The 27,500-nt window shown below is 42.5% G+C and overlaps 1 protein-coding gene across 2 annotated transcripts in view; it reads right to left on the reverse strand.

Annotated features, from left to right (window-relative positions):
* cables2b (Cdk5 and Abl enzyme substrate 2b) overlaps nt 1-27,269 on the reverse strand; it is a 31,637-nt gene extending 4,368 nt beyond the window's left edge. For both annotated transcript variants that reach the window (XM_069143596.1, XM_069143595.1), the window contains exons 1-5: nt 26,565-27,269; nt 5,927-6,022; nt 2,007-2,084; nt 1,036-1,144; nt 781-949 (exon numbers count right to left, since the gene is read on the reverse strand). In XM_069143596.1, coding sequence (XP_068999697.1) covers nt 781-949; nt 1,036-1,144; nt 2,007-2,084; nt 5,927-6,022; nt 26,565-27,166 — 1,054 coding nt within the window. In that variant the 5' untranslated portion in view covers nt 27,167-27,269. The remainder of the gene's footprint in view (nt 1-780; nt 950-1,035; nt 1,145-2,006; nt 2,085-5,926; nt 6,023-26,564) is intronic.
* Nucleotides 27,270-27,500: the final 231 nt, after the last annotated feature.

Here is a 27,500-nt window from a genome sequence, read left to right on the forward strand (position 1 = left end):
AGGTCAAGGGTCAAGGTCACTGTGAGTTAAATATCTATGAGGGTTTGGACGGATACACATGGAAACTACAGTTTCAGTGGTTCGTGGAAACATTGGCTCGCCTCAGCAGAAAGCTTTAAGAAGGAAAACAGGGAAAACTAGCTTCTTATTTCTTAGCCTCATTGTAGGTCTGTTTGTCTCTGTGGAGTTCTCTTTGTGTGACCTTTGTGTGACCTTTGTGTGACCTTTGTGTGACCTTTGTGTGTTTCCTTAAGGCCTGACAGGGATGTTGACTGTGGGATTAATGTCTTTCCTTGTTTTAATCTCAGTGATTAAATCTCTTCTTGCTGGCGGTGCTCTTCGTCCTCGTTGGTGCAGCGCGGCCGTCCATCAGCAGAAACAACAACTCGTGTTTTATATGTGTATATATATATATACATATATATGTGTATGTATATGTATATACACTCGCTGGTATTGCAGCTGAAGACACTTCTGGATCGGAACCATTTTACAGACCTGAAGCTACGAACTCTTTTATATCCAGTGTACAGAATTCATTCAGAAATCAGATCGTAAAACCAGAAGTTCAAGGTTTGTTTTCGGCATCTACTTCCACCAAAGTCAGAAAAATAGTGATATTAGTATCCATCATGTTAAATGTGTTTCCTTCGTGTTGAAGGGAAAGACATTTTTATGAGCAGAAGCCAGCAGGACATTAACATTATATTGACTCTGAAGGCTTCCCTCCCCATCCTGAAGACACCACTCAGGGGGCTGGAAGAGTCCAACACTTCTTACCCAGGTCCAGTCCCACGGCGCTGTTGAGTCGGCTGGGCGGGCAGCTCCGGCCCGGCATGCTGTGGGTGCTCCTGGACGCGGGGATCTGCAGCGTCAGGTCGCTGGTGGACGACGGCTTCTGCCGTACCAGAGCGTTGGTGGGGTACAGGAACTGGCCGTACGACACCGACTGACACAGAGAGGAGGTGATGATGATGATGATGACAAAGGGTGGAGATAAATCATAAAAGTATTTATTATATGTGTGATATCTACCCTGCCATACGTCTCCAGCTGGAAACCCTCGAGCCCCGGCAGCATCTCCAGGGTGGCGGAGATGTTCCCTGAGGAGTGCCTCCTCCTGGGGTGGTTCAACATCGGGTCACTGCAGGAAGAAGAGATGTGAGATTAAAGTTCCCTTAAAAAGGTGCAGCAGTTCTGTGGGAATTTAACTCTCATTGAATCTCATTGAAAACCCTTCGGAGAAGCTTTTACTTACGGGAATGTTAATTAAAGACAGTTTAATAGTTATTTTAGTAACTTCCTGAATTTTTCTTTAACATCATCATACTTGTACTTGTACAGCAAATATGAAAAATGAAAATCTAACTGGCTGATTACAATTGAATTATTGTCCCCAGAAGATACACAACTAATAATTATTTTCATAATCAATTATTCCACGAAATATTTCCTTGATTTGTCTTTTGTCAGGACAAAAACTGAAAGGTCGAAGGTCACCACAACCACAGGCTCCCCTTAACTTTCACAGTAGCATCAGCTACGAGATGTGTGTGTGTGTGTGTGTGTGTGTGTGTGTGTGTGTGTGTGTGTGTGTGTGTGTGTGTGTGTGTGTGTGTGTGTGTGTGTGTGTGTGTGTGTGCGTGTGTGTGTGTGTGTGCGTGTGAGTGTGTGATTATGTCAGGGTTACTGTGTGTGTCATCAGCAGCCTGAGGTTAAACCAGGGGGCGCCGAGGCACATGGGAAAAAAATCATCCCTCTCCTCCTCCTCCTCATGTCCTTTTCATGCAACTCTCAACTTCTCAGAGTAAACCACATACATCCTTCCCCTCTTCTCCTGTCTCACTGAGGTAAAACGTGTGAGTGTGAGTGTGAGTGTGTGTGAGAGTGTGTGTGTGTGTGTGTGTGTGTGTGTGTGTGTGTGTGTGTGTGTGTGTGTGTGAGAGTGTGTGTGTGTGTGTGTGTGTGTGTGTGTGTGTGTGTGTGTGTGTGTGTGTGTTGATCACCTGAGGTAGAAGCTCTCTCCGTAGGGTAGAATAGAGAAGGCAGCACACAGAGACCTCTTAGCACAGATGAGCACGATCCTAAAACACAAAGAAACACACATCAGCAGTGACATCAAAACATAGAAAAAGAGTTCGTAGCTTCAGGTCTGTAAAATGGTTCTGATCCAGAAGTGTCTTCAGCTGCAATACCAGCGAGTGCCACTAGAGGTCGGCTCCAAAAAGCCTCCGGCTCCATAGACTCCCATTCAACTTCTCTCATCAAATCCAAAGTGAATAAAATGTGTCCATCAGTTATCTCGGTGTTGTTAGCTAAAGTCACTCCTTCTTATTAGTTTTCTGGAGGTCCATCTGAAAATAATCCCGTTTTTTATTAGAAAACATTTATTATTTTCACCACTCGCTCCCAACACTCGTCCAAATATGGTCACTTCCAGCTACGTCCACTTTTATATCCAGTCTGTGACCTTCACACATGAAGCTACAGGATCACAAGGAAACTATCACTTTAAATATTAAAACGTGTTGTTTCTAGGAACGTGTTGCTCCTCAGCAGATAGAAATGTTTCTCTTCTTCCACCTACGAACACACGCTGAGGTTTCCACCAGCGTCTTTACCCTCCACTCTGCCTGACGATGACACGCTGCAACGCTTTCACTCCAACAGAGCACGTGTGTGTTTTTATTGCAGCTCCTCCAGAGGATGATCCCGAGTGCAGCGGAGACCGCAGAGCTCGCCTGGTTCCTCCAGAGGAACAATGTTTACCCTCATTTACCTTCGGCTCGAGAACCAAAGAGACTGGAAGATGATTCTCACACACACACACACACACACACACACACACACACACACACACACACACACACACACACACACACACACACACACCTCAGCTGATGGGAGACCTGAAGTCATCGACCTTGTGTGTCCTTGACAAACGTTCCCTGACCGGTCAGAGATCCGGTGAAGGAACCTTTAAACTAAACTACAGCCAGTCAGCATTGAAATGAGACTACGGTCAGAGAGCAGTTCATCTCCCAAATCTGGATTAAACAATATTATTTAAAAGGAGAAAACCCCAAAACCTATTATAAAATCAACATGTTCTAATATTTACACATTTATTTCTCTTAGGGTTTTTAGTCTTCTGCTAGAAAGACAGCAAAACACGACAAAAACAAGCCACAAACACGTCAACAAAAATATGATATGATTAACAAGAATTGACTGAGGAGTCCTGGAAAACACTTTCAATATGGCCACTGTGTTTTCTATGTATTTTGTAGGATACGTGATTTAATCTGGATTCTCCGACATCAGGCTTCAGCCCTTCATGTCGTGGAGGCGGATGTACTCTACTGTGTTTAGAAAGACACACTGAGACAAACGTATGAAGCAGAAAGGATATTAATCCAAACTATTTGGTTATTTATATACGTATGACAGGATCCCGGTCAAATATGGAGCACCTGTTTTAATGAGGATCCTGCTGGATAAATAAATCAATAGATTTGAATCCTAGAATCAATACAGAATAAAGAATCTCACCTTGTGGCTGTAAAGAACATCTCCAGAAGTAAAACTGGTTTAAAAAGCGATTTATCATTCAAAACAAACTAATTACAATAATAATAACGAGAATTAAAATAACAGGAATTAATGACAAAAAGTCAAACATCGTTAATGTTTTGTACAATTTCGAGCTACGCCTGAAGCTCTCTTTCTTTCTCTATATTTAACTTAATGTGTTTTGTTTAATTTGATCTGAATTTTGTTTCTTTTGTTTTTACGTTCCTTTGAATCTGTTTTTGTGTGAAACTCTGCATGTCCTTTTCTTGCTGTAAAACACTTTGAGTTGCATTTCCTGAAAGAAAGGTGCGCTACAAATAAAGTTTATTATCATATTATTATCATTATTATCAGCAGTGCGTTCAAATTGTGCAAAATCACAGCTTGAAAAGATTTCAGATTAGGTCCTTTGCTCTTTTACTTCTGTATTCATGATCTATCTGAAAGCTGAAAGGTGACAAATATGTGCAGATGACAATTATTTATAAAACTGCAGAAGAGCAGAATTGTGTCGTCAAGATGAAGTGTCTTAAATAAAACTAAAAACATCATTGTGCTTTTAATTTAAGAAAAATAAATTACTGTGGCAGCACTTAGATTGATGAACATGTTTGGAAATTGTTCAAGACTATTTTTTTTTGTGGATTTTATACACTTTTATACACTTTATTATATTATATATATTATATATATATATATATTATATTATCAACGACTAGACAAACAAATGTCATTGGAGAAGATCACACATCTATAAAAGCAGCTCAAATGAGATTCCATCACATTTATCAGGCCTCAATAAATGAAGTCCATATTTCCACCATTAACAAACATGCAAATGAATGTATTGGAAACCAAATGGCACAAAGTCAAAATCTGCAAAAATATATTCTGTGATGGTTTGACAATTTCTATACGGTCGTCATTTATAAAAAGTGCATGAACGCTTTTGGCCCACATAATCTGTCAACGAGTAAAAAATATAGCAGTGAAGGATAATTAGAACAACTTTACGTCTGAAATCTTTTTGGTGTATTTTTAATTATAATGGTGATGCAAAATGCTTCAGAGGTCCCATGAAAGATTTGAAAAGCTTTCCTTGAATAACCCGAACTCTGCTTTTACTATGAAACTGGAAACAGCTGGAAGCGACCGCACGTGGAACCATTTCAAATCTCCTGCGACTCAACAGAAAGATCCTGAGGAAGGAAAACGCTGACATTTACTTTCCTGTTTAAGTGACGACATGGCGACTGAATTACAAACAGCTGTGGTGCTGTGAGCTGGATCTATTTTAGAAACAATCACCTGTCGGTCTATTATTTTTATCATCTGATGAGCGGCCCGTATGTCTTTGACCCAGAGGTCTAATTTATACACTGAGCCGGGAAGGAAGGACGAGAATAGAATCCAGTAGAAGAACAGCAAACTGAAGGACGTTCTGCTCAGTTCCCGTCCGGCTGCAGCAGAACCAAACAGCTGGGTTCCTGTCCAGCTGAAGAAGAACCAAACAGCTGGGTTCCTGTCTGGCTGCAGCAGAACCAAACAGCTGGGTTCCCGTCCAGCTGAAGAAGAACCAAACAGCTCGGTTCCCGTCCGGCTGCAGCAGAACCAAACAGCTGGGTTCCTGTCCAGCTGAAGAAGAACCAAACAGCTGGGTTCCTGTCTGGCTGCAGCAGAACCAAACAGCTGGGTTCCCGTCCAGCTGAAGAAGAACCAAACAGCTCGGTTCCCGTCCGGCTGCAGCAGAACCAAACAGCTGGGTTCCTGTCCAGCTGAAGAAGAACCAAACAGCTGGGTTCCTGTCTGGCTGCAGCAGAACCAAACAGCTGGGTTCCTGTCCAGCTGAAGAAGAACCAAACAGCTGGGTTCCTGTCTGGCTGCAGCAGAACCAAACAGCTGGGTTCCTGTCCAGCTGAAGAAGAACCAAACAGCTCGGTTCCCGTCCGGCTGCAGCAGAACCAAACAGCTGGGTTCACATTTCCCACACCTGCAGCGCACCACTCTGACCTGGTGGTGGCGCCGTGATCAGGAGGGATCGACATGCAGGTAAACACCGTCCACACCTAGACGGAGATTTGAGCAGCGGAACGACGAAGGCTATTTTAAAACTTAATATATTATTCGACTCAAAATGAAATAAAAAATAAAACTCATGAAACATGAATATCTAAAGCATACGTAAAAAAATGAAATTTAAAGGTTAAACCCAAAACGTATTTATTGATCGTACCAGACAGGAAACAGGAATGAATTAGATTTTATATTTGACTGTTTTTACTCTTCAATATTAAATGTAAATCTTAATGTTTCAGACATCTTTTCTAAGGAAAGTGAAAGGTTAGTGTCCCACCTGCTGCCTCTGGTGTCGTACTGCTTCATGTTTTTGATGAAGTGGATCTTCTTGGTGTGTCGAGGTCTGGGAGAACCACCGGAGAGGTTACGACTCCTGCCGATGGGGACAGACAGACGGACATCAATATTAATCAGGAGAAATGCTCTCAGTTCATTCAGAAAATCATGAATAAGTCTGCCAGCAGAAACATTCTCCGCTTCAGAGGTCGATCATACACTGTAGACTCACAATTTAAAAACATCAAAATTACCTTAAAAAAAGTAGCAACTAGAATTAACACCTCGGTTCAAGAGTCAGTTTACATCCATGTTGGAGGACAAATATGAAGTGGGAGCTTCAAGGCCCAAGCTGTCTTGTGAGCTCAGTGGAAGTATGGATGCACTCATAAGGACTGTGTGTACATGTTAGCATTCCCGTGACACACAGTCGCAGTACACTGTTGTGGTGTTTTGTGTGTTGCACCGTCCGTGAGCCTTCTGGCTTTCGTCAGATCTCATGTGGCTGCTGCGGGAGCCTCTTCCTGTGACACCCGGGCAGTAAGGCACACAAAAGACGCTCCAGCTGTTCGTAGAGAGGCATCAACAATCCAAGTCAAGCTGTAGCGCTCATGTACGTAGGACACCCTGCGACCAATAAAGCTGATTGTGATTGGACACAAAGTTGTTGCCATGACAGCAGATGATGCTTCAAATGTGGATGTCGCTGCCAAGAAACTACAAATTCTAAAATGTGGATGCTTCACACACAGATCACATTTTCAAGGTGGACGCCCAAAGATTGGTGTCACCAACTCAGTATCTGGTCAGTCTGTTCCTGTTGTGGCGTTAAATAATGACATAATAATTAATGAACGTTTTCTTGTCTTTCAGGTGTCAAATGTCATCACGTCCTCATTTGATCCTCTTTGACAACTGTGTGAAGTTTTTATCATAATTAGCATATGAATCCCGTGAACACGTTTTGCGAGACTTTCGACCACCGAAATCCACTCGCTTCATCGTCGGGGCCAAGTGAACGTTTGTGCCAAATATGAAGAACATTCTCCCGAGGTGTCCCGAGGAATGGGACGGATGGTGTTGCAGATAGACCCGACAACCGAAGACGTAATGACGCCGTCTACGACTGTTGCTGGAACGAAACCATGGCGGCATGAAAACATGGCAACATGAAACCACGGCAACATGAAACCACGGCAACATGACACCATGAAACCACGGCAACATGAAACCACGGCAACATGACACCACGGCAACATGACACCACGAAACCATGGCAACATGACACCATGAAACCATGGCAACATGACACCACGAAACCACGGCAACATGACACCATGAAACCACGGCAACATGAAACCACGGCAACATGACACCACGGCAACATGACACCACGAAACCATGGCAACATGACACCACGACAACATGAAACCATGAAACCACGGCAGTATCTTCTCCTTCAGGAAGTTCAGAACTTCCTCATTAGTCATCGGATGACCTTTAACCGAAGCTTCTTTAACATCAATACACAAAGTTTCTACAAATTAGAAGAACAATGTTCAAGATAAAAGCAGGATTTTTGGGAAACACAAAACATTTCTTTTTTATTTCTCATACATCTGTTCCCAAGCGATACAAGAAACCTCCTGATTTGATACGCCAAAACTGACCTCTGTGTGTCCTGGAGGTCAGGTTATGAGGCAGGTTGTGTCGACCTCTGGAATTAAAACAACAGACCTCGAACTGAAAGCAGGCCGAGGAGCTCAGCTCAGTGACATCACAGCAGTTACGTAACATAACTGACATCAGCATTTACACACACACACACACACACACACACACACACACACACACACACACACACACACACACACACACACACACTTACTTCACAAACTAAAACTGCATATTTTGCACAGCCTGCATTTCCATACGCTCACGTTTATCTGGGACACGTACATAATCTCATGCAGCTCATTCTCCACACTCACCCTTCAGCACATTTAGTGCAAAAGTACATTCACAACACAAACTCAGATGTTTCTTATATACTGCAGAAACCATTTCTGTGAGATCTCTTTCATATTTTGTATGTTTTTCTTCTAAATTAAAAAAACAACTAAAACACAAAGCCAGTAGAAGAATCCCATTCAGCTGCATTTTCTTTGAATAAACTGGCCAATAAAGAGATTTCTTAAATTGCCCAAAAACGTAAAGGACCCTGGCTGACTGACTACAGTATTTATATAACTCTTCACTACAGACAAGGATACACTTATTTCATCTATGCTGTCATATTAGTGTCTAATTTTAGTTACAAAGTTACACTGTGATTTTTATTTTTTGGAAACAAAATCATAAAAAAATGGAATAACACCATAAAACAGGTATGAAAACCTAAATATAGAATATATAGGCACAATATGTGACACAACTCCAAATATTCAGTTTTATATCACAATATTAATGCTAGAAATCTAAATATACGACAATATGACATGACAGATCATTTCATACACATCCAGATTAGAGCTGCATGCAGAGGGAAGACCTTCTGCTGGGAGACATAACGGTTACACAACTGGGAACACACACACACACACACACACACACACACACACACACAGACACTCACACACACACACACACACACACACACACACACACACACACACACACACACACACACAGACACTCACACACACACACACACACACACACACACACACACACACACACACACACACACAGACACACACACACACACACACACACACACACACACACACACACACAGAGCATCTGTTATTGTTTTTTCTGGCTGACCTGCTGATTCCACAGCACATGGTGTTTAAATCACTGTTATCACTGTCTGACTACATGTTTGACTTAGATGAGAGTCCCTGTGTGTGTGTGTGTGTGTGTGTGTGTGTGTGTGTGTGTGTGTGTGTGTGTGTGTGTGTGTGTGTGTGTGTGTGATGCAGTAGTGACATCTGGGTAGTTACATATTTGTTTTCCCTTCATTCAGTCACGTCGCATTCGAGGCTTTAACAAGATATTTTGCCTTCTGTCATTTCAAATCCGATTAATTTTCTTTTTTTTGAAATTCTTTCTGTCCAAGTGAACGAAAATGTATGAATGAAATAAGATCTCATTCAAAAAGAGCAATTTATGAGATATTTAAAGTTGCTGGCCTCCACGCAGGGACCATGTGACGGGCTGCCGGCTGCTTTGTTCCAGCAGCACGGCACCAGCCTCCGTCTGGGCGGAGGATCTTTTACATTCGGTGAGTCTGTGACAAACCCAGTAAAGGTTGTCAGGTTCTAGTCTCCTCAGACATATCTGGACATGAAGGTAAAAGCTTTTTACAAGATGTTAGAAGTTAGTTTACAGGCTGTTTTTATTAAAGACTGGACCCGGCACCGCCGGTGACCGCTTCGGCCCAACGTCCAAAATGAAACCAGATGAGCTCATTGAGTCTCTGCTCCCGGTGATACGTCCCCTATGGGGGTGGGGGGTATATCGAATATAATCCATGTATCACGGCTCTACAAGAAATACTCCTGTTTGAAATAATGCTGCAGCAGTTTGCTACTCAAGACTGTTAAATTATACACAGAACATGATGTGCTGTTTCTTTCTCCTAAAAAACCCAAAGAACCAATTAGAGTGTCATTGGAGTGTTGGATCAATAAGTAGTCATTCAAATCCCTGTTCCTCACTTAATGTATATGGAGGAAACTCAAGAAGCAATTTGTATTATTTCAGCCAAAAAAAAGTAACAGTACAAAAATGGTTTACTCTTTATGTTATGTCTTTATTTTATTTTGTGTACCAACAATAAGAGGATCAATAAGTATCCGTATAGATAAGTGGTATTGGTATTGATATTTCCCTGACCCAACCAAATTCTATTTTTTTTATTTTTGCGTGCAAGTTTAAAATGGTTCCAATAGAAACTACTAATGAACACAGACAAGAATGTTTGAGTGCAGACGTGTTGCAGGGATGAACACAATCATCACACTGGTGTTATTTTAATGCATTAAAGGGGTTAAATTGAGCATTTCTGCAGTGCTTTAAGAGAATATTTCAAAATATCACGATATATATTGTTTATCGTGATATAGCCTAAAACAACATAGCGATATTATTTTTAGGGCAATATCGCTGAGGCCTCCGTCCACTGATTTGGAGAGAAGTTCGGCCAATAAGCTGGCCAGGTAGATGTTACCTTATTACACATAGTGTATATTTCATATTTAGTGTGAATGTCAGCTGAGCAGTAACAACCGCACGTTGTTTTTAACTCGTCTCTGGAGAATGTAGATTCTCCTGCTGACCATGTTGATGTAAATACAAATTTAAAGATGTCGGACATCATTCAACCAAAACGATTCTTCTGCGTTTCTATCTTTGGTATTTACTGTAACCGCGGTCACATGATGGAAAGCTTCTCAGCGGTCCATTTCCATGGGAACCGTCGTCACGGCAGCATTCTGGAATGTTGTGGAATGTTTTCAATGTGTGGGAATAAAACAAGTATCTTTGGGTTTTTTTGCAACCATTATGGGCTCAATTATTTCTTATGTGCTTATATAGCTCAGAAGTACAGCTGGATGTTCTCTGAGGCTGCTGCTGATTCTGTAGCTCACTTTGAGGAAACGTGTTTCTCTACTAATCTGTGTTTTCATTAAATAAAAGATGCCAAAGTTCTCAAAAAAGATGTTTAAAACGACATCAATTACTAGAAAACTTTGGCCGAAGAACCTTTCGGCAAAATTGGCTTAATTATTTATCAAGAACACTGAAAGAAAAAACCCAAATCTGCCAACTTTTTATACTTGACAGCTTTTGACACAAACATATTTTGGTCTGCAGCCAAAGAAGTGCTGAGGTGGACACCCAGTCAGAGGAAGGGTTGTTCAGTGACAGTAAGGAACTCATCTCATGACGGGCAGCTACAAATAATAATTAGGATTTAACAACCGGTTTAGATGGACCACAGAAAAATAAAAAATAAACCTGCAAACAGTTATTATCATAACGTTTTTCAGCAGTGTGACTGACATTGAACAGAGCGGTTTCATCCTGGTGAATGTTTCACTGCTTGATAAACAGTCCTGCTGGTTATCTTTCAAATTATTTTCTCAGCTTGAAGGCTTCTGTGAGGAAAAATAAAAAAATGCTGAAGTCACAAACATCAACTATATCTGCAGAGAGCGAGATAGCCGACGCTCTCACAGTCTGTTTCTAAATCCGTCGCTGTATCTGAGTCGTGGATCTGCAGCCTCATTATCACAACAGTCTGACCGGCCGCCACATTTCCATGAGAACCCGGTCGGATTCATCTCTCCGGGATGTTGTGGAAACTTCCTGTTCTGTGGGAACGGAAAGAACTCCAGTGTGGTAATTCCCCTGCTGCTGGTGGTGGTGGTGAGGATGAGGATGAGGAAGATGGGTGTTCAGATAAAGACGTATACCTGAAGCTTTAAGGTGAGCTGCACTAACTCTGGTAATTTGATATCAAACCAGGAGACCATGCCGATAAACTACTTTTATACTTGGAGATTTTCAGATAAAACGTGACGTTATTCTGTAAATATTTGTAGCCATCAAACTAAAGGTCAACCAGCCAAAACGAACCAGAACTCAGCGACGTGAAAAGCAAACTAAACACCGACTGCTGATTTTACAATGAAAAGAAATACAAACAGCCACAACTTCAAAGTTTGTTATTCTGTACTTGTTTTAAAATTTCAGCTGACAAATTCTGTAGAGACTTTATGTTTAGTGTAAAATTCTTGTGACAAAATGATGATAAAAAAAAAAAAAAAATACGAATACAACATTTTTGTGTTTGTTTATTAGCAGGCAGCATTATGACGGATGGTCCGAGCCACTCAGTCTCTTTATTTAGTTTGAGTCATGAACATCAGTCACACTAATAATAGCTGCTGTTGTTTCATCCTGAAATAAAGCAGCAAACATAGTCAGAACGATGTCATCTTAAAATAATATTAAACCACGTTTGTTGGATGTTTTTTTTCTCTGCACTATTTTTGGCCTGATGTCAGTTCTCGACTTTAGTTTCTCTCTCACACTTCCTGTCCAACTGCTGTTTCTACTGTAGCTCTGTTGCTTATCATATTAAAATGTGATTTATTATGAATTTGATTGTTTTTTATTAAACATTTCTCCCTTTTTTTTTCTCCTCTGAGAGCGACTTTGACAAAATGAAAGTGTCTGAGAGCTCCTCATGTTGTGTAACATTTACACATCTGAACACCTCCTGCCTTCGACTGGGACCTCCCGGCCCCCCGCCCCCCCGAAGGAAACGCATGTCCAGATTTAAAAATTCTAATTTGTCATTATTCCTGGGCGCCCCGCCTTCATAAGTGTGTAGGAAGCATCGCATGTTATTAAATATCATTCTGCTGGTTTTTCTGTCCAACTACTGACTCTGTGGTGAAAAGCTCCTGCAGACGGCTCATTTCACTCTAATTTCTCGGTCACTTCGTTGACTGCTTGCTGACGTTGTTCCACATGGAAGGAATAAATCTTAGATGTGTCTTGAAGAGCCAAACACATTTACATTTCAACATGTGGATCAAATGTGACAACAAGTCATAGAAATGTTGTTATAGAGTTATTTGGGGCTCTGAATAAGGACACTGACTGACCAATGAAATTAAAAACTATAAAAACCCAAGTTCAATACCAACATCACACTCATGCCTCCATCTGCTTCTCTGTGTGTGTGTGTGTGTGTGTGTGTGTGTGTGTGTGTGTGTGTGACCAGACGGCAGAAATTGATGAGTCTGTCACAGCGCTACAAAGAAAATGTCAGATTATCCAGGAAGTCTGAAAAGCAGCTATAATCTTCTGATCTGATCTTTCAGCTCATCACTATTTTTTTATGGCCTTTATATCTTTCCCTCCTTTATAGAGCTCCAGAAATATCTGTTTGAGTTCATGAGAGGCATCACATTTTAACAACTGCTACCTTCACATCTGTTTCTACCAAAAACTAATACAGAATATTTTCTTTTCAGTCTTTTTCAGAGGCAGAACAACTCTCAAACAATGAAATCCTTTTTGCTGCTGTTTTGTCCCGATTCACCTTCGAGCATAAATGATATTTGCTCTGATTGTATCTTAATAAACAAGCTAACAAAATGTTTCTTCCTCACATCCAGTCAGTGGGAATGTGAGTTTTTATACAAAGTGAAAATGTCTGCAAGAATAAAATCAAGTTATATAATCCGAGTGACAGCTTGAAATATGAGCTGTCACGTCAAACCCGTTTCCAAACCTGCCATGATATTCACCCTCCGACTGCCCTGTATGTGTGCGTGTCCCGTTTTGTGCAGATGTTTGTTGTTCAGTTTGATTTTGGAAAAAAGTCATTTTTTTGGAAGTAGTCCTATTTTCAGTATTCATGCACCATCGCTGACCTTGTTAGAGGCGTCTCGTATCAGCGGGACGCAACCAGCCCCACAAACGCTTCATTGTTCTGCTCCATCTGGTTTCCGTGGCGACGCGCTCATCGACTGCTAAACAATGCAATTAAAATGTACACAAGCCTAAGAAGGGTGGTGGTCATTAATTCCAGAGATTAGATTACTGCAACATGGAAAAAACTGGACTTTTGAATGTCTATTTTGTTAGGGCCTGAGCACCGATGGTGAGAAAGCCCTTTTCTTATTCAAGCGATTATTATGATTCTCCGTAAACAACTGCATTTTTGGAGGCTTTATCAATTTCAAAAACTCGTGAAAGTTGGTACACCCGTCTCTCACGGCGAAAAATTTCATATGTTAGTGGAATTGCGAGTGGGCGTGGCCAAATGGCTCGCTAGCACCCACTAAAGAGATGCCCCGGCAGCTCCATTTACCTCCATGCACCAAATTTGGTGGACGTGTATCACACTGAGATTTACAAGAAAGTTACACTGCACCATTACGTCAACTCAACAGGAAGTCCGCCATTTTTTATTTAGTCGCCATTTTTGGCGGTTCACACATGTTGTACTTTAACGAACTCCTCCTTCAGATTTTGTCGGACCGACTTGAAATCTAGTCTGTGAACTCTGAACATGTTTGGAATTAAAAGTTATCAAAATAATTTGTTTTCGTCCATCGGTGTGCCCGTGGTGTGGCGGCCAAAAAGTGACCCAAAAGTCATGCTATAGCATGTTCAAAAAATTAGCCTCATTTTCAAAGTCAAAAATGACTGATGATTTTTTTTTTAAGTCCATGGCTAAGGGGGGATCGAACCCCAAACCTTCTAGCTGAGAGGCAGCAGCACTAATGACTGCACCATCTATCTTACCAGGAGTTAGACAGCATTGTGATAAATCTTTGGCTCACTGCAACCTATAACTCCACCATCCATAAATATTCACTCAAATGCGACCAAATTGCCGCAGACATTCTTTGGATAGTAGATATACGTGTTTTCAAGGGGGTCTGCAGTGATATTAAATATCTTCCTGTAATGTGTAGTGGATGCAAAACTTTTTCAAATTCTCCAAACATTTCAAATTCACTAAAAGTTGAATCACCATTAACAGGTGGAATCAGAACCATTAATAACAACCTTGGTGAAGTAGAATCCTGTTAGAGTAGAAACCTGTTGATTTAATCAGACTGTCGGTTAGGGTTAACCCTTAAGGTTAGGGTTAGGGTTAACCCTTAAGGTTAGGGTTAGGGTTAACCCTTAGCTCTGAGTGAACTCCGTGAAACTCTTTCTCCTGCTGCGATTCATTCTCTTGCGCCGAAGATGGTCTACGGCCTGGAAACGACCTCATGAACACGGGTTCGAGCCCCGCTCAGGTATCACACGAGGTTCATGGTTTACAGAGGGCGAGTCCCCTCAATAAGCCAGATGGTGCACAGTTCACGGAGAGTGAATCCCTCTAAGGGTAAGCCACGTGGTTCACAGAGGGAGAGACCTCCTAAGATGAATTACTCTAGCCGCACAGGTTCAGGTTTGTACATGCAGTCCAACTAATACCAAACCAAAGGTCAACAACAATACAAAACTCAAACAAAAATTGTGCACTGGTTAGAGTTGCCTCACAATGAGAAGTAACTTGAGACATGCATGTCGGTTCAGAAAAAGGTCATACTCCAAAAAGTTATCCAAAGTATGTTGTCCAAAATATAATAATTACAACAACAAAAAAAACATTTTTGTATAGAGTATATAGTATTTATATAGCCAGGGCGATGCGGCTAAGTCTGATGTTTCGCCGTGACAGGAAATTGATGTTTAAGGTCAAACGATGCTCCAAACCTCAGGAAACTTGCGTCAGGCACCAACTTTCATGAGTTTTTGAAGATGTTAAAGCCGCCAAAAAAAGGCTTTTTCTTTTAAAGAAGAATAAAGAACGAGATCGAGAAAAAAATTTAAACTGCAAGCGGGAATATGCGGAGCTTGGCGTGCTGCACGTCGGGGAGCCGGCGGCCCGACGTGCAGCACGCCAAGCTCCGCATATCACTGTTTTAATTTTCAATCTAAAATTACTTCACTTTATTAAATTATTTTATTTGACTTCTTAGCTTCACTGCTGACATTCAGAGATGCACTTTGCTACCACAGACTGTATAAAAGCAGACGTACATTCCAGGTCTGTAAAATGGTTCTGATCCAGAAGTGTCTTCAGCTGCAATACCAGCGAGTGCCACTAGAGGTCGGCTCCAAAAAGCCTCCGGCTCCATAGACTCCCATTCAACTTCTCTCATCAAATCCAAAGTGAATAAAATGTGTCCATCAGTTATCTCGGTGTTGTTAGCTAAAGTCACTCCTTCTTATTAGTTTTCTGGAGGTCCATCTGAAAATAATCCCTCATTCATTAGAAAATAATCCCTCATTAACCTGCTTTGAATCTGGCAGGAAACAAAAGACTAAAATAAGATCTGACTGTAAACATGGAGACACATCGACAGTCTTAATACTGGTGAGTGTGAGATGGATCACAGGCTTTCAAATCTCTAACACACACACACACACACACACACACACACACACACGTGCAGCTTTACTTAAATACCCCCATTCTAAATCCTAAACACACACTCACGTACACACCAACCGACAACCATAGATTAAATGTTGTGCAGCCTAAATCTTCACACACACACACACACACACACACACACACACACACACACACACACACACACACACACACACACACACACACACACACCAGCTGGCCTGTTGTGTGTCTTACATCACCAGATTAACAGACTCCTCCTCCTGCTTCTCCTTCTGCCGATTTACCAATAAATAAATAACTAAATAAATAAATAAATCCTCCCTCGTTTCTTATCCCTGAGTGTTTTCTGCTTGTTTGTTCTCTGCATTCGGTCCAGATTCAGGAAACTCATTGAAAAGCTGTTTTCTTTTAAGGACATTTGTGGGACATTTTAAGTTGCTTATCTCAGGCTGTCCCGTTATCTGTTGGTGAGAGACTGAAATATACGTCATCCAATCACAGATCAGCACTCGCTGCTAGCTTGATCGGTAGCAGAGCTGCAGGCATTAGCGTCCTCACGGGGTTCAGCAGTGGTTACTGGACGTAACTGCAGTTCTGTGAGTACGTTGGTTGTTTGTTTGTTTGTTTCTCCCGAGACAACAGGAGGGGAAACGCTGCAGTGAGTGTCGTATACAGTTTCCATTATATTAATGTTTTTCTTTTGTGATGTCCGGTTAAAGAGGTTTTGCTGAATGTTTACTGTCAAACGTGCACGTCACCAACCAAGGAATTTATAATCCAGCTCTGATGTGTTGTTTTCATTCAGAACCAAATGAATTCAATCGAGCTGTCGTGGATTTATTAGAGTACGTAAACACACTGGTGTGAAGCCGGGTTGTGCCTGGAGACCGAGCTTTATCAATAAGGTTGTAATGACGTGCTGCAGAGGAGCCGTATGGAGGGAGGATGAGCCTTTATCAGCCTGCAGGGTTGAAACAGAGCAGACTGGATGTGTGATAGGAGTGGGAGGAGCCCCGTGGTGAGCACACGCCACCACACGCATGCAGAAAAAGCTCACGGGAAGATCTGGTTCATACCGACAGCGAGACGTTTAAAAACTCACGTTAGCCTGTCAGAAGGTTTCCGTCCACCCTTCCAGGTGTCAGCTGTAAAAGTCAGCGACTGTTTATCCTGCGATGGTCCGACGGGACGTCGACACGACAGCTCGCCCGCTCACCGAACTATTCCACACGGCCGCCTCAGCAACCCGCCGGAAAGTTAACCGACTTCGCTGTTCACTAGCATCCCAAAGCTAACAACTAGCATTAACTCACACGGTTTACCGACTGATCTGCCAGAAATAAAAAACAGGGTTTCCGTAGCGGCGACTCTGATTTTCGGTTCTCTAACCGTCTGATCAAAGGAAGTCAACGACGGAAAGTGAGACTCATTTTTCAATGTGAACATTGTGTTTAGAAACGTGAAAACGTTTCCACAGATTAAAACTACGAGCACCAACATAAAGTTGAGTTCAAACTAGCCGAGGCAATTATATTTGTGCTTTTTTTCAACTGTAACTTTGGAAGTTAAATCTCTCTTTTCTTGGTGCCAATCATGATGTCACATGTTTTGAATAGATATTGAATGTCGAGTGGCTGGTGGGAGAAGAGACGTGGTGTCGCATGAACTCCGTCAAATGAAGCAAAAACCTTTCACTGTATATAAAAGAACGTAAGCCTGAAGCTGCAGTACCACCGAGCGCCACTAGAAAACGCAACCTCCTTTTCTTCACGAGCAAACGGCCTGCAGGAGAGTCGTGAAGGCCGAACACAAAGCCAGGGTGTGGAGGGGGCGGGGCTTAGCTGTTGTTTTCACTGGAGAGGCAAACGTGTTCAGACAAAACACACACACACACACACACACACACACACACACACAAAACACACACACACAAAACACACACACACACACACACACACACACACACACACACACACAGACACACACACACACACACACACACACACACACACACACACACACACACACACACACACACACACACACACACACACACACACACACACACACACACACACACACACACACAAACACACACACACACACACACACACACACACACACACACACACACACACACACACACACATCTGACATCATCTGTGTGTGTGTGTGTGTGTGTGAGAAAAAGATTGAACTCCAACAGAAACTCCCAGAACAATATAGATCTGTCTGTTCATGATTAAAAACACAGATACAGAGTTCCTACTTCAGGAAACCAAATATCTTGTGTGACTCGAGCTGACAGCCGGAGATTCAAGGCTGTGTTAACATGGAAATGATACAATTTTCAACAACAAATACACATTTTGAAGCAGCTGCAGTCTTTAAAGTTGTGAATCGACCTTGGACAGACTGTTTCGGTTTCAGCAGAGGAAACTAAACGGATTAACGAGGCAGGTCCGGTTTGAACAATCAAACCTGACAACTGTTTACTCTGCTGGGAAAGAAAACAAGGGAGGGATCCATAAAACCATGAAACAGATGCACATGAAAAAAAAGAACGAGAACAAAACACAGTTTGTTTGTGCATTCAAGTGCAATTTAGAGGATTATGGTCAACGCCTCAAACCCCAAAACTGTCCTGAATATGACCTTTTTGATCTGGGGGTTTAGGGAACGACTGTAAAAGTGCCTTTCAAAGTAAAAAGTAACTCAAAACAAAAACATCGGTATTGTTATTATAATGCAAGTAAATGATGATTATTATAGTTCTGGAAAATGCGTTTTTGGCAGCTTTAACAGGCTCAAAGACTCGTCAAACTTTAAACAAAAAATCAGCTCAAAGTTGAAGTATTCTATAGGTTTTTGGCCATGGGTTTCATAACATGGCTCGCTAGCGCCCCCTAGAAGTGAGATTTCAATGCTGCTTTCACGTACATGAATGAAATTCGGTGGACATGTGTATCATACCGACATCTACAAAAAAGTCTCCAGGCACCCCGACCTCAACTCGACAGGAAGGCCATCATTTTGAATTTAGTGGCTATTTTGGTGATTTGCACGTGTTGTACTTTAACAAACTCCTCCTACAGATTTTGTCGGACCGACTTCAAATTTGGTCGGTGCAGTTTTAAGTCCTTTGGGGTGAAAAGTTTTAAAAAATAATGTGTTTTCGTCGAACGTTGTGTCCGTGGCGGCCATTTTCACCATTTCGCCGTTAGTTGCTGATTTGAAGGTCCATTGCCTGATCTTCCTCAAACTTTTCATGTTCGATGAAAGTCTCGCCCTAAAGACATCTGCATGGTTATATTCAGTTGTAGTCGTAGCTCCCCCTGCTAGCAGGTGCAAGGGCCTGCATAGCTCTGCTTGCAGTTTTAATTTTTACTGGTGTTTCAGGGCAAGAAAACGATGAAGTCTAAAACTCAGGGGGGAGCTCCCTGTCAGTGGAAATTAAAGATGTGGGTAATAAGGACAGGATTACATTTTTGAGGATGTTCTCCTAATTACAACCACATCACAGCTTTCCTTGTAAAAACTGTGCCGGTCTGAACGGTGCTTCAGTTTCTCATTGGTTGGGTGTTTTCCTGAGAAGCTTATCGTGCAGGCCTCTTTCTTTTTGTCAGCTGTGAACTGCTCTGACTGAGTCCCAGATGGACGCTGATGTGTAGATCCTGAAACTTATGTTACATATACGGTAAACCCTGAGAGTCCTCTTGGGCTGATGTCATCAGGGGGAAACACCAAATCCCAATTTAAAACAGGGACAACCCTTTTTTTTTAGTCTGTGCGGAGCCGTGAGGTTATTCTGGGAAAACCTGAATCACTCCAGAGAGGAAATCCAGCCAAACAGACCTGACTGGGTCGTCCTCACCTGGCTCGTAGGCAGGTCAATAGAGTCGTAGTGTTTCAGCCAGCTGCGTCAGTCGCAGATTAAACAACCTTCTTTTTCTTTTTTTTTATCGTTCACATTATCACCAAATTAAACAAAGAGAAAGCGACACGGCACATTATCCCCGAGAGGGAAGAACATTCGTCTCTGGCCCGAGTGTCCCAAACGATTTGTGACCCTTGATTCTTACGAGTTGAGTCACTTCAAACAGAGATCTGATATTAATCCCTGATATTCGCCTCAGTTTAGTTACAGCTTAAACAACATTCACGCTCTTTAAATAAATACGTTCATATAATACCGCAATTAATATAAATTTAAAATAATAAAATGTAGGTATTTGTCATTTTGTTTTTCTGTGTGCATGAGGACAGTAGAAATCCTGTGAAGTATCTCAGGAAAGCAGTGTACGGTGGAGACAAACCGAGCCACGTGCATTGTGGGAAATTCCTGAGTGACCTGGCCAGTTTGGTGACTCCTATAAATAGAGATTAATGCCGTTTACACACGAGTTGATCACTCAGGACTTTGAGGAGTGGAGGCAGTCTGTCTGCAATGCATCAACCTAAATCATCAGCAGGTTGTCGGGACAGGAGGGCAGGAGTTAAACGTCAGAACCGTTTCTCAATATGAAATCAAATATTAATAATAAGTGTGATTGAGAGAGACACTCAGGCCGGAGCCTCTGCTGCCTGATACTCATCGCTGCTTCAGGCTACTTTACTTGATACGAGCTCGACACACCCAAATCTCCAACCAAACTTTGGGTTGTATTGTGGATGTAACCTGACTGGACCACAGGCCTGTCAATCAAACAGACACGCCCCCAAAAACAGGTCTTCTTGAATCTTCTTTTCTAATGAATGAGGGATTATTTTCAGATGGGCCTCCAGAAAACTAATAAGAAGGAGTGACTTTAGCTAACAACACCGAGATAACTGATGGACACATTTTATTCACTTTGGATTTGATGAGAGAAGTTGAATGGGAGTCTATGGAGCCGGAGGCTTTTTGGAGCCGACCTCTAGTGGCACTCGCTGGTATTGCAGCTGAAGACACTTCTGGATCAGAACCATTTTACAGACCTGAAGCTACGAACTCTTTTATATCCAGTCTGTAGTTTTATATCCAGTCTGTAGTCATGACAGGCCGCTACCCTTAATTTTTTGATGGCAAAGCAATGCCAGGTCCAAAAGGAGGGAACAAATTTTAATCTTGGAAAAAGGAGCGCAGTCAATGAACCTATGAACACAAAGGACCAAGCAGACACTCTGGTTCAGGTGTAAAACAGCTGCATCATTGCACTCCAAACAAACGCAAACCAAACTGACGGCCAGCCAAGTTCACGTTGACAGAAAACTCTTAACATCCGCTGGAAACAAAGCATCACACACACACACACACACACACACACACACACACACACACACACACACACACACACACACACACACACACACACACACACACATATACACACACACACACACACACACACACACACACACACACACACACACACACACACACACACACACACCACAATGACTTCCAAAGCTCTGCTCCTCCATCTTTCTGAGGACCAGACCTTCACCATGAGGAGATATTTAAGGAGCTGTGATTCAGTTTAAGAGGGAAGGTAAGACGAGGAGAAGGTTGGAGCAGGAGTTACATCATTAGGTTTTTGTACTGAATACAGCAAAAACGTGTGTGTGTGTGTGTGTGTGTGTGTGTGTGTGTGTGTGTGTGTGTGTGTGTGTGTGTGTGTGTGTGTGTTTGTCTCTGTCCTTCAAAGCGTTTTAGGCTCATAAATGTTAACGCTGCATCAGACTTCCTCTGAGCCTCGCTGGATATCAGTGAATAACACGAACTGTGGCCATGTTTTTTATCCAAGTGCTGCACATCGTATCTGATGTACTCGAGTTAAAATACAGTCGGATTTAAAAACACAGCATTCCTGTTGTGTTCCTTCCTGTACCAGTCAGCAGAAAATCCATCGGTAGTATTCATACTGTGACACCACAGCTGTAGTCACCAGAGAAATGAGGAGATCCAGGAGGTTTTCAGGGTATTTTTATTGTTGTTTTCCTGCATTAAAATCCTCTACGTACTTGATAAGAAACTCCATTTTCCAAAACAAAAGATGTGCAAGCTGAGATATTTAGAGATGCTACAAATTTAGACGTCCTAGAAAGAGCAGGGTCCAGCTGAGGTTACTTGTTGTCCTCTCAACAATATGTACATCTAAAGACACTGAAATGCCCCGAAGTCATTAAAGTACACTTCAAACACCAGGATGAACCGAAATGAAGCAATCACTAGCATGTGTATCAAAGAACAACTTTGAGAAGTTTCCTGCTACTTCAGTTGGTGTGTAGATCTCTAGTGAGTCTGTTTTATGCACGAAGTTTGAATTTTGTCCGTCACCATCTTTGCTAAGCAGGAAGTGACCATATTTGGACGAGCTGGGGGAGGAGCCAGCGGTGGATCTGACCGATCTGATCGGAAACCTGACGATACTACGTCCCGCCCACCGATAGCTGTAACCTGACTGCACCACAGGCCTGTCAATCAAACAGACACGCCCCCAAAAACAGGTCTTCTTGAATCTTCTTTTCTAATGAATGAGGGATTATTTTCAGATGGACCTCCAGAAAACTAATAAGAAGGAGTGACTTTAGCTAACAACACCGAGATAACTGATGGACACATTTTATTCACTTTGGATTTGATGAGAGAAGTTGAATGGGAGTCTATGGAGCCGGAGGCTTTTTGGAGCCGACCTCTAGTGGCACTCGCTGGTATTGCAGCTGAAGACACTTCTGGATCAGAACCATTTTACAGACCTGAAGCTACGAACTCTTTTATATCCAGTCTGTAGTTTTATATCCAGTCTGTAGTTTTATATCCAGTCTGTAGTTTTATATCCAGTCTGTAGTTTTATATCCAGTCTGTAGTTTTATATCCAGTCTGTAGTTTTATATCCAGTCTGTAGTTTTATATCCAGTCTGTAGTTTTATATCCAGCCTGTAGTTTTATATCCAGTCTGTAGTTTTATATCCAGTCTGTGGGCCACGCATCATTTCAAGGCTAACTAACAAGCTAGTTTCCACAAAAGCAATAGATGAGGACTGTTGATAAAAGAAGTGCAGCGTGCAAAGCAAGCGAGCGTCACCGACCTCACGACTGTCACTGCATCCAGACGGAGGAGAAAGACGATGACGGTCAGAGTGAAGTTAGCGGTGGAGCAGCCGGTTGGAGATGTATGCGAGTGTTAGCGCCGCTTTCAAAGCACATCGGCCTCCGGCTTCGGTGATCCTTTTTGAGTTCTTGTCAAAAGCGATAACCGAAGCTGTGAGCTCACTCGTAAGGACGTGAGCTCCTTCAGATTCAGACGGTGAAACTGACCCTGAAGAGCTGCACATTGTCCCGGGACCGAAGAAGCCCCAGAAAACAAACTACACTTAATATTTGGTGCAACACGTCACCGTGTCTGCAGCGCGTTAGAGGTCGTTTACGGCTGTTAAAAAGATATGAAGGTGAGAATCTTCACTGGCTTCACAATTCAGTTGTAATCCTCCTGTCACAGCTGCAAAATGCATCTCGATGCAGGTCGGAGGAAGAGCAGGATAACGCAGGTCATTTTCCGGGTTGCTATGATTTGCATTTAATTCACATGCAGACAATCCGACTGTTCAGAGTTAATTCCTGACAAGCAGGTCGACGATATTCAAAAAAATAACTCATCTTTAAAAGTGTGAAAAAGACATTCCAGTGTAATATTTAGTGGTTTCATCTTTCTCGGCAGGTCTTAATCTATCGAAGAGTCGGTGACATCTTTTAAATCTCTTCTTTGCTGATTTCAGTGATCAACGTATTTCTTTTGTAGCGTTTTAATTTGTTTTTATGGTTGGTTCATACGATCGTTGTGTTGTTGAAGGCTTGTTAGAATTCACTTGTTGTTTTGTTTTAATGGTTTATTTTATGTGAAGCACTTTGTAACAGGAGTTTAGAAAGTGCTCTCCAAATAAAGTTTAAAGTGTGCCCCAGCAGCCGAGTGTCCTCCCTCCCGTCGGCCAGCTGGTTCGATCTGGCTGGACATCACACACATCGACCCTCCATACCAACGGACGAACAGAAGAGACGGCCGATCGTATCCGACGACGGCCGACGTCATCGAACCGAGAAGTGTGTGGAGGTGAAGAGACGAAGGCCGGATTTAAATTCAGCGAACACAGGAAACTGTTTGAGCGTAAAAACCTCCAGAACAACTTTTTCCTCCTTTAAGAAGCAGATTTAAAGTTGAATGACTTCCATGGAAAACTGGGTTCTTACTGCTCAAGTGCAAAAAAACCCAACATTAATAAATAATGACTGCAATAACCAAGAGACGTCATTACTGTAACCAGCAAAGTGCTTTGCAGCACCGTTGGGGGGGCGGGGGGGGGGGGGCATTGCTCTACAACAGAAACCACAGCTTGATGATATCACATCAACATCAGGGATTTAATTATAGTATATGTTGAATATCTGAGAATCTTCAAACTGGTGTTATTGGTTCATATCAACTTCTTACAAACACACTGATATCTTCATATTTCTGACAATAACAAGAAACTAAAGAAATATGTTTGCAGTAATTAAAGTGTCGCTCAAACATATTTTTGTCCACAAACTGTTTTGACTTCATTTTTCTTCTGTAAAACGTCATGCTCAGTAAATATCAATAAATCCTAACAAACACAAATCAAAGTGGTCCTCTTTAAAAAAAAGTTTGCTTATTTTGTGGAATCATGTTAAGACGATTATATGAAACTCAGTTAGTCCGTTTATTGATTAGTTGATCAAATGTTTTGATGATCTAACATTTTTTTTTAAATCATTGGTTGCAGCCCAAAAGTAGAAACAATAAACTTGGGCTTTGGGAAATTGTGTTTTTTTTCAGACACTTTAAACGAAGAAATCATCACTTGATTATTCACTGATAAAAACAAAGGTTAGTAGGAGTCTTCGAGTTTTTACATTTGCAACTGAATTATTAGCCGAAAAGCCAATATTTTACAAGCTCCAATTGTGGGGCCATTTCATAATGAATGCTATATTTTACATAAAATTCAGCTTCTCAAATGTGAGGATATGCTTCTGAATCACTGAGAATGTAATATCTTTGAGGTTTGGAGCTTCGTGTGGACAAACCAAGCCATTTCAAAACGTCACAAAACTGTCAGCTGTTTTTTTTAGTATTTTCTGACACTTCAAAGAAACCAACTAACTTGATAAACAAAATGGAAAACCATGCAGACAATACTAACAACCACATAGAGGAAAACTGAGCTTTGTAAATTCAACATGTTCTTATCCTCATTGCGTAATCTACTGATCATAAGTGTGTCAGTTCCATATCTTATAGTGAATTAGTGTCTGAGCAGCGTCACGGTAAATAAAACATAAAATCAGCCGTGCAGCAGCTGACTGATGAGCTTTTATCCGTTTTATCTTCCCGGCCTGTTGTTGGGTGTAAAGAGGTTAAGCGTCGTTCATCTCTCCGGGTTTGATATGCTGCCAACGTGATGACGAAGCCGATCCATCCATCTGCACACGCTGTCACTCACAAACCACATTCACACACTTTACAGCAACATATCCATCTTCTTCTCCTCCTGCTGCTGCATCTCTCTTTTCAGGCCTGATTTCATCCGTTTCTGTGCACAAGTCTGATTTCTCTCTCGTTCAGCAGTGGAAATGTAAACGTGTCCTACAGCAGTGAACTAACGTCAGAAAATGGTCGGGGGGGTTTCTGTGCCACAGAAAACAGCTTCATGTTATCTGTTAGTGGTTTTTAACCGTTCCTGGCTTCACTTCCTCCAGCCGGTTACTGCTTTTAAAAACATGTTTTCCGATTACATTGCGTAATGCAGCCAATACCAAGTCATTAACAAGGCAGAGAATAAACCTGTGGCCAGGTGACCTCATGATGTTTGATCTACTTCATAAATTTAACACACAAAAGGTTAAAAAAAAGGAATATTTTGTGTTGATTCGAAACCTAATATTCAGCCCAACTTCCTCATTGAGCACTGACGCTATTTTAATGTTGGTTAGTAGATTAAAATGAATTTAGAGGACAGCTAGAAGAAAACTTTTTAAAGTCAACTTTGCAATGAGTACAAACAGTTAATAATTGGTGCATATTGTCCTGGACATTATTAAAAAAAAAAAATAATAATTCAACCAGAACTACAATTTAAAAGTCTTTCAACTATTTTGAAGGTTTTCTACAAAAACCCAAGAGAACAAAACACAAAAGTTTTCAAAGGTGATAAATGTCTTTAAAAAATACTCAAGTGAGGAATTTTATAACAAGTAAACAGAGAAGATCACATGAACAACTAAGAGACTAAAACTGGTCCTGAACTTTAAATAATCCACACCAGCACTTCCTGATTCAACTGTTTTTTGTCATTAAATTTACAATATGTTGTTGTGAGCTCACTTCCAGCTCCAGGCAGAAGATCCCCGAGGACCAGCTCTTTAAACCCTCTGGGACATCTGCATCTCCGAGGACCAACAACCAGCCAGTCAGACCCGAACCGCCGGTAGGTGAATGAGAGTGGACTCCAGCGGTCCATCTGAACTTCCAGGTTTAGTTTCAAGGCGACAGAAAAACCGCAAATTCAACCCTGTAAGTGGCTCAAATGTCCCTCGCGACTACCGGAGCACCACCGCAGCCGTGTTTCTCACCTGTGTCGCGGCTCCGAAGACACCGAGTTGCAGCTGTGGACCGACAGCAGCGTGGAGGACTTCCGCGGTCCGAGCGGCGACGGCAGCAGGCTGGTGTTGGACGGCGACGGCGAGAGCAGGTTGCAGCTCCCCGGCGAAGGGAACGAGCCTCTGCGGCGCCCGAGCAGCACCTCGGCGCTCCGCACGTCGTTGGAGCCGGTGTCCGACGGCAGGACGAGAATAGGCGGCACGGCGAGGACTCCTGTCCGCGGACCCGAGGAAGGAGGGACATTCCCGCAGCTCACGGACGCTGACAGACCAGCGAAGGTCCCGTAGCTGCTGTTGTTCCCCGGCTCCGGGCACAGACCGGCCGCTGCTGCCGCCGCAGGGTCGGTCCCCTCCAAGTCGGTGTCCTTGCGGCGGCGGCTTCCTCCGTCCTCGGCTGAATCGCTGTGGACCGGCCGCCCGTCCAGGGAGATGTTACTGAGAAACAAAAGAGCGGCTTGTCTCCGGCGAGAGTTCTCCCGGTTCCTCCGGCTGTAGTCCCGATTACTATGCAGTTTCTTGCCGCTAACGGCGGCCGCTCCAGCGGCGCCGTGGTGGCCGCAGGCCGCCGCCGCCATGTCTCCGTCCCGCTGAGACTCAACCGGCGGATCAGCTCGAGACCTGCAGCTGTCAATCCCTCTCACCCGGCGCGAGACCGCGCTACGCCCTCCTGCGCTCTCATTGGCCCAGACGGGAATACGTAATGACGTCGGGAACCAGAGCGTTGGGAGGCGGAGTTAGGTCACGCTGTAAACAATACATGCTGCTCCAGTTCAGCCAATGCACTGACCATAAGGCTGAATGAACAATAATAACAGTAATATTCATAATTACATTACTTTCATTATAGCACTGTTTTATATTGTGGGTAGAAAGCTGTGGACTTTAATTACTTGTTAGGGTGTTTGCCAT

This window comes from Embiotoca jacksoni, unplaced genomic scaffold (assembly GCF_022577435.1).
Source record: "Embiotoca jacksoni isolate LCO1_2020_lvr unplaced genomic scaffold, fEmbJac1.0.p SCAF_111, whole genome shotgun sequence".
Classification (NCBI taxonomy): Eukaryota; Metazoa; Chordata; class Actinopteri; family Embiotocidae; genus Embiotoca; species Embiotoca jacksoni.